This window comes from Arachis hypogaea, chromosome 2 (genome assembly GCF_003086295.3).
Source record: "Arachis hypogaea cultivar Tifrunner chromosome 2, arahy.Tifrunner.gnm2.J5K5, whole genome shotgun sequence".
NCBI lineage: Eukaryota > Viridiplantae > Streptophyta > Magnoliopsida > Fabales > Fabaceae > Arachis > Arachis hypogaea.
The window spans coordinates 1,792,102-1,800,703 of NC_092037.1; the positions used below are offsets into that span (position 1 = coordinate 1,792,102).

General features: G+C 27.8%; 1 protein-coding gene across 1 annotated transcript; it reads left to right on the top strand.

Annotated features, from left to right (window-relative positions):
• Nucleotides 1-5,198: 5,198 nt before the first annotated feature.
• LOC112732281 (chromo domain protein LHP1) lies at nt 5,199-8,373 on the top strand. The gene is made up of 6 exons (XM_025780952.2): nt 5,199-5,819; nt 5,978-6,003; nt 6,177-6,263; nt 6,620-7,363; nt 7,850-7,910; nt 8,051-8,373. Exons 1-6 carry the CDS (start codon nt 5,409-5,411, stop codon nt 8,096-8,098), a joined length of 1,377 nt encoding a protein of 458 aa, XP_025636737.1. The 5' UTR covers nt 5,199-5,408; the 3' UTR covers nt 8,099-8,373.
• The last annotated feature ends 229 nt before the right edge of the window (nt 8,374-8,602 follow it).

The window sequence follows — 8,602 nt, forward strand, 5'->3', positions numbered from 1 at the left end:
TTGAATCGACCAACTATTAAATTAAAAATTTTACACATGCAAACATTTATGAACTAACAAAAGTAACGGTCTAGAAAAGTTATATCCTATTTTTTTTTGAAAAGTATAGGTAGACAATGAAAATACTAAACAATATGAACAATAGATATATCGGATATTCATTTCACTAGGTGTACGGATAGTTATTTTAATATTATAATTTAGGTGGGTAATTTGGAGATATAGTATGTTTTTATTTGATTGGTAGTTGTTCATATTGTTTAAGATAGTCATTATCTACGTAGCACTCTCCTTTTTTTTTGTTTGCACCAGAATTCCACAGGTCGAAAGTCCAATAACTAATCCTTCAAATATATACTGCATAGGCACAAAATGAAGACCCTTCCAAACAAGCAAGCTTTATTTCCATCTTTCAATGAGTATGAGTATTGAATCCGAGATAGTTAAGACACAAAGCCTTATGCTATTGCTCATCATGTAGGAGTGAAAATGAACTGAATCGATTTTAACTCAGAATCTGATTCATATTTATAAATATGTGGCTTAAATTTATGTATTATTTATTATTTTTTTCACTCGAGCTCAACATATTTAAAAGTGCAATAGCCAATAAGTTCAAGATCCTATTTAATAATATGTTTCATAAATTATAATTTAAAACTTTAAATTTAAAAAATTCCAAATTGATATTACCTGTATTTTAGAAGGAAAAGTATATGGAACCAACTAATAATCAGCCAAGAATAGAACAACATAATTAATTATAATTAATTTTATTAATTTATAATTTAATTATTGTTGACCACGTTCAAAACACGAGGGAAGATACGTTAGTAATAGCAGAGAATCACGGAACAGATACTTTAATTATTCATTAGTTGGTTCTATATAATTAATTATGTTTTATTAATGCGTAACACATGAAACATAGAAATCATATCCAAAACCATCCAATTTACAAGAAAAAGAAACATCTGTGTGCCTATCAGTAGCAACATCCGGTTAAAGTCACCGGTGCCTCTGGTTTACTAGTTGGCTGATTCTTGGTTTATATAGAGTTAGTTCCCTAGCATTGTTGATTTTAGAATTCATAATTCATTGTTATATTACCCATACTCTTGTTATATTACCCATACTCTTAACCCTACTTATGAATCATAATCATAGACTACAAACATAAACTAAATTTAAAATTATAATTTAGTTTGATATATTGTCAGTATAAATTAGTTTTATATGTGTATTTAATCATGTAATATTGCAATAACAAAAATAATTCTTTTATATTGACCATCTAAATAACCATTAAAAAATAAAAATATTTTATACTATCAATATATTAAAATTAAACTATTAAAATTATACTAAATGTAATATTTAACACCCATATAGTAGAAAGTAAAATCGGCATAGTACTAAGTTTGGGTCTTTGAACTCTTCCTTTCAAATAAAAAAAAACTAACACTAAATTGATAACTTATACAATTATATAGCACCGATAAACCATATTTCAACAAAACATATGAAACAAAAAAAAAAAATCATCTCCTGTTCCAAGAGATTAAAAGAAAACAAAGTAGTTGTCCAAAAGTTATAATCACCAAACTTAAATTTTAAATATATGTCCTTTTTTTTCGTATCTCATAACTCGACAAATCAAAAATTAATTCGTCGTAAATCTAAATTTCTTTTAAAGATTTGTCACTAACCAATAAATTATTGCATATACAACGCGATTTTAATTTTTTACATATAAATTATATGTAAATTTCAGTTTAATCTTTCTTTAAAATTTTATTTTAGACTTATTTTATTATGTAAATATTTTTTGTTTCTATCTAATATTTCATCTAGTTCCACCCCTGCTTCAAACATTATATTAAAAATTAAAATGGACCAACCCAACGAATTTTATAGACTTTTTAAAGCTTATATACTGACTTTTAATTAATATACTTTATAAAATATTCAAAACTAACCCATTTAATAAAACAAATCCAACTAGGCCTAAAATGAGTCAAACCATGGATCTCTATCTAGCATATTCTACCCCGACTCGTCATGCATTATTGATCATTTTATTACAATTTTATTAGCTTACATATGTAACTTTTTAAACTATCAATGAAAATAGGTTAATCTATTTTTTTTTTCAAAATTGTTTCTTTGAAATAGAGAGAACATTAGTTACAAAGAAAATATTACTCTTCCATGCATTAGATTTTTACATATCTAACAAAAAAAGGAAAAGTATCCATACAATATTATATCTATCTATAATGAAAATTCTCTTGTCCAATTCTAATTTAGTTTTTCCAAATTTGTTTTCTTTGAAATGTCAATAATATTATTTATATGGAAAGGAAATATTAAATACAACCCTGTGTGTAAAATACTACTCTTTACTATTCAATGAATCAGATTTTTTTTCTATTTATCAAAAAAGGAAAAATATCTACAAGATTTATATCGATCTATATTTATATAATAATTTTAAAGAAATTTATTTTTTTCATTTCTGCTTTATTTTTCTTTGGAATAAAGAGAATATTATTTATATAGAAAGCCAAAAAGAAATATTCAATGCATTAGATTTTGTCCATCTAACAAAAAAGGAAAAGTATCCATAAAATATTTATATTTAGATTTTGTTGATTACTAATTTAATTTTTTTCAAAGAAATATTTAATGCCAAAATGTATAACATACTACTCTTTAATGCATAGAATTTTGACAATGTAACAAAAAAGGAAAAGTATCCATTCAAGATTTATATATATGTATATTTATTATAATATTGTAAAAAAAATCACCGTTCTTCAATTGTAATTCGATTTTTTTTAAATTCGTTTTTCTTTAAAATATAGAGCATAGTATTTACATATAAAAGAAATATTTGATAACAAAACCTGTAAAATATTACTCCTTGATGGATTAAATTCTCGTCTGTCTATTATAAAAGGAAAAGTATCCGCTAAATTTATATCTATCTATATTATTATTATTAATATTATTATTATTATTGTTATTATTATTATTATAAACGAAATTCTATTGTTAATAAAATTTAATAATTGCCTTAATAACTGTGTATAACTAAAAACAAATAGATAATTTGAGAAAAAATAGAGAGTAGCATATAATAATAACAATAATAATAATAATAATAATAATAATAATAATAATAATATTTGTAAAAGATTTTCTGCTATTCAATTATTATTTAGTTTAAAAATTTTGTGTTTTATAATAGAGAGAATATTATTTATATAAATATATGGCAATGCAAAAAACTTATAGACTATAAATATATTTAAACTAAAACTTAAAAAAGAATCACTTATTATGGACCTATTCAAACTTAATCTTTTAAATTTGATGAATTTTAAGACAAGTGATTTTTTTAATTTTTTTTGCAATTTCTTCTTTTTCTGAATTTTTCAAAATTTTTAAAATATAAACAAGTATAGTGATTGAATTTTGTTTTTGCATGAACCTTTTAAATATTTTATCCAAAATTTATCACGAAAATTCAAATTAAATATGTAAATCATTTGAAAAATATAAAGTTTATTTATTATTTATAAAAAAATTAATTTTTTGTCACATTTTTTAATATTTCAATAACTTATTATATTTCAGGTTTTTTTTCATAATATGAATTTCTAGATACTATTTTAATTATTATTTACCCTTTACTCACAATTAAAATTAATTTCAATTATAAAAGCCGTCAACAGTCAACACATTTAAGATTTTTCATTGTGTACATAATAAATGCAAGAAAAAAAAAGGAAGTAATTAAGTAAATGGCAGAACTAAAAAACACGCAAACGAAATCCATGCGAAATGTAAAAACCAGAAATCTAAAAACCGTGGATTTAATGATTTTTTTAAGTTATTTTATATATACTATGAAATCAATAATTTTGAAAAGTGAGAGGATTTAATTCAAAACAATTAATTTTTTTATTTTAGATTTAATCTTAAATAAAAAAATGATCTATATTATTTGCTGATATATTACATATATGAATAGAATAAAGCAAAATTTTATTTGTTTTAAAGCAACTAAAAATTTTTGTGAAATTAAATTTCAAAATATTATAATGATTCAATTTAACTTTAAACCTCCTTATTAAGGGATTCTAATAGTTTTTATTGATTAAAAAATTTTTATAAAATAAAATTTATAATATTCTATTTTATTTATTATCTCTAATAATATGTCATTTTTTAAGTGATTTGACAATCTCTATTTTATTTAGAGTGTATTAGTATTTCTTTATTAATTTCTAAAAATAAAATAACTTAAAATAAAAAAATATAAATAAAATTTTAATTTTAATATATTGTTAGTATAAAATAATTTTACACACATATATAATTAGATAATATCACATTAATAAAAACAATTATTTTTTATATTAATCGTGTAAATAGTCGTCAAAAAAATAGAAATAATAATTAGAGTATTGGGTAAAAATATTATGTACTATCGTTGTATTAAAATTAAGGATACACCACAAATATGCATCCAAATTATTTTGTCAATGATAAAAATATTCCCAAATTTTATTATCTAAAAAAATTCTTAAATTATTAAAAAATATAACAAAATACATCATAAACTAAAATATTAATGAAAAGGTAAAAATTTACGTATTAATAATTAAGAATTATTAAATAATTTAATAAATTTAATTATATTGTTATCTAATCACTTTTAAAGTGTTAATTTTTCATAAAGATATGAGTTCTCACCTAATAAAAAAATGATGCCACAAATAAATTTTTATATAACAACTGAAATGATGATATTAACAAGTGAGTTACATCATATTTTTTTGTTAATAAAATTAAATTAAATATTTTTAATATATTTTTAAATTATTTAAATATATTTTTGTTAATAATAAAATTTAAAAAATATAAAGAGTCAATGATCCAAGTATATAATGTGTATAATGAAGGTTTAAGAAATATTAGAGATATGACCATTAGTATTTTCAGGTTACATTTTTGAGATAAATGAGTCATAACATGGTATTAGAATTTTATATCAAAAGGTCAAGAATTCGATTTTTGGTAAATTCTAAAATCAGTTTAAGTTCGATATTTGCGGTACATTTTTTTGTGTGGTTTATTGTAAAATTAAACTCTAAAATTATTTATAAAGAAAAAAAAAATAAAAGCCAGATAGTCATTTCATCCGAAGCGTTGCAATTGAGACAACTCATTGAAGCAGACGCAGCTTTTCAGTTTCTCTCTCAGAATTTCTCCCTCTCACTCTCCCTCTCACTCTCATCTCTCTCAACACTCCACACTCTTTCTCTTCACGAAGAACCCAAAACCCTCGCTTTTCTTTCTATTCAATCCATCTCTTTCTGTGTTTATTCACAACTATAATGAAGCCTGCAGCCAAGAGAAGGTCATCAACCTTCGAACCACACAACACCAACGGTGCTGCTCCTTCTCCTTCTGCTTCTGCTCATCTTCCTGCTGATTCTGTAACCGTTCCTGTTTCTGCTGCTGGGGAAGGTGCTAATGCTCTTGTTCATGGCGATTCTGGTGCTGATACTGTTGGCGCTGGTAACCAACCCGTTCCTCTCGCTGAGAACCAGAATATGGAGTTGCAGGTAGGGCAAGGAGAACACCAACAGCAGCAAAGAGAGGAGCTTCTTCGTGTTGAAGTTTCCGGACTGGAAGAAGAAGATGAAGAAATGGATGATGGTGATGATGATGCTGAAGAAGGTTCCTCTCGTCTTCCTGAGGGTTACTACGAAGTCGAAGCCATTCGTAAAAGGAGGGTCCGCAAGGTAATCCAAAGTTTCAACCTTTCTTCCTCTTTTTCTTTTATTTTTTAATTTAATTTTGATTTTTATTTCCTTAATTTTCGTTTCTTTGGTTTCTTTTTTTTCTGCATTGGTCTAACTGATTTTTTTTTTTGTTGTAATATTCGAATTAAAACTTTCAGGGTGAGGTTCACTACTTGGTCAAATGGTGAGTACTTTTTTAATTATTTACTTTGAAGCTCTCTTGTTCTAAATTTATTTTATGATTGGATTATGATAATACTGAAGGGTTGGATCAAATGTAACGCATTATTTTCCTTTTTTTTGTTTATTTGTTTTTTCTGTCTAACTTTTTTGTTTGTGTTCTGTTTACTGCTGAAGGCTTGATTGGCCTGAGACAGCCAACACATGGGAGCCTCTGGAAAATCTGGAGGGTGTTTCTGAAATCGTCTCGGCTTTCGAGGAAAGGTATTCTTATCGATCAATGTTTAAAAGTTAAAAGTATGAGATTAAGTATGTTATTAGATTACTAGACTAAAGGAATTGAGTTGATGATTAATTAATGGTCAAAATAAATAAATTCTGATGGCCCCTGGCATTTCTTATTCTTATATTCACATTCATTTTTTCTGTGCCATAAAATCTGGATTCTCTTTTTTAAGGCCCCTATGTTAAGATTGTGAATAAGGATGAAAAGTATTCTGTGTTTGTTTGTTTGCTTGTTATGATTGCAGCCGGTTATAAGCTCACATAAAAAAAAAACTAACCTTTTGATGTTTCGAGTTCATTTATTTATATATTTATGTATTTATTTGGTTTTGCAGCTGGCATTCAGCGCCGCAACGCAGGCGTAAGCGAAAGAATGTTGTTCAACATTCTGCGCTTAAGAAGAGGCTGGAGCGATCCGAGACTCCGTACAGCCTCAGACGATTTCCAGCTTCAACATCCACTAGCAACCATGCTCCATCAGCTCCTCCTCCTCAAATAACGGGCCTAAATTATGGTGACATCCCTGCCTTTCCACAGCCAGTGCTTTTCGCTGACGAAGTGGAAAACAACGGGGATGCTAGCATTGTCAGAAATGCTGCACCCCCAAATGTGAGTAGGCTTGGAAATGCTTCCGGGTCAGTCAGTGCTGCAAATGAAGAGCCCGATTATGATCCTAAGCTTAGCGAGCTTAGAGCATCAACAGCCAATGGCTCTGATGCTGACAGGCTTGCCATACAGTTCCAAGATCCTAATCCCTCGTCAGGGGATGGTCATGGAGAGGGGCAACCAAATGGTGGTTGCATGGAATCAAGCCAGGGTGGCGGCAGCAGAGGAGCCAGAAAGAGAAAATCTGGTTCTGTTAAGAGGTTTAACCGAGATTTACTCTCTGGTGAGCCTCTTAGTTTGCAGAATCCAGCTGGCACATCTGATGGCTCGGCTCAACAGGTGGTAGCCAGTAATAGGAAGGTGGATCTGCCCAGACCTTCCAACCCGATCGTAAAGATCCTAAAGCCAGTGAACTGTTTGCCGCCAATTCCAATCAGCACTCAGGATGTTGTGGTGAGCTTCTTGGCGATAAGGTTAGCAACCCATCTAACAACTCCAGATGCTGTTTAACTTTCATATATTGTATTTATATTTGTTGCGTGCTTTCTAAAACCACTCTTTTATACACGTTTTCAAGAATTTTATTTTTAAATAATCGTTTTTTTATAAAGATGTTATTGCAGTTCGGTTTATAAATCAAAGATTGATGATGGTTCAGGATGCATAAATCCATGCATCAGTGTAATGATTACTTTTTATTTTCTCGTTAGGGGTTGGGGAAGAAATTATAGATCAAATCTTGTTAGGCATCAATTTTTTTCTCGTTAACTTTTATTGCATCAAGATTGTAGTATTTTGCTCCATAACTGTTCCTTCAACTTTTTTCTTCAATGCATTAATTATTTTCATCAACTGTTTTTCAACTCTACTCTCCATTATCTTAGAATTTGATCTTCATTATATACTTTTATTCCTTGGCATGCTACTTTACCTAAAAACTTATATGGCTACCTTTACAGGGCTGACGGCTCGGAGATATTGGTGGACAACCATTATCTCAAGAGGAATTATCCAATCATGGTAACATGTTATCTTTAAGCAATATTTTCTTGTTTAGATAGTTTGATTATTTTCTAGACAATTTTCACATCTCTTAATATGCTTAACAGACTCTGTTTACGGCCCTTTTACTAGAAGCTAATGGTTTTCTTGGGTTACAGCTGATCGATTTCTATGAGCAGCATCTCCGATACAGTCCTATGTCGTGACTGAACATCATGCTTGCAGAGCTTCTTTCTTTTCTTTATTTAGATTTTCATCTGTTAGTTGTTGTATAATCCGAAATTGTGTAGATTCAGAAGATAGAGAAGGGTAAGATGCATTGTTTGTTAGTATGTAGTTATGACTAATTTAATCAATTTTATTCTGTATTTCGCCATGTACTATATGCATATTACCATTTGCTATGTTTAATTGTTGATAACATGAAGAGTTAGCTCTGTTGAATGCACAACACTTTGGAATCAAGGATGCAATTCTTAAATCTTGGGCAGGAACAGAACAATTTATTTTGGATTAGTAGCAAATTTTATGGTACGTTCTTTATCTATTTATTAGCAACTTGCATATTTATGATTATTGCACAGCTATAAACTGTGGATGCTGATGCTATTATGATGGCTATTCATTATGCATTTCGTTTTAAATATAGCTAGTTTGGATTAGGATCTAGACTAATATATGGAGACTCTAGAATCACGTCATATATATAG

What these genes read in the sequence shown, in the direction of transcription:
- LOC112732281 (XM_025780952.2), top strand. Translation starts at nt 5,409, where the DNA reads ATGAAGCCTGCAGCCAAGAGAAGGTCATCAACCTTCGAACCACACAAC. An exon ending in GTTCACTACTTGGTCAAATG is followed by an intron (nt 6,004 to 6,176) that starts GTGAGTACTTTT and finishes TTACTGCTGAAG; the next exon opens with GCTTGATTGGCCTGAGACAG. An exon ending in GTGAGCTTCTTGGCGATAAG is followed by an intron (nt 7,364 to 7,849) that starts GTTAGCAACCCA and finishes CTACCTTTACAG; the next exon opens with GGCTGACGGCTCGGAGATAT.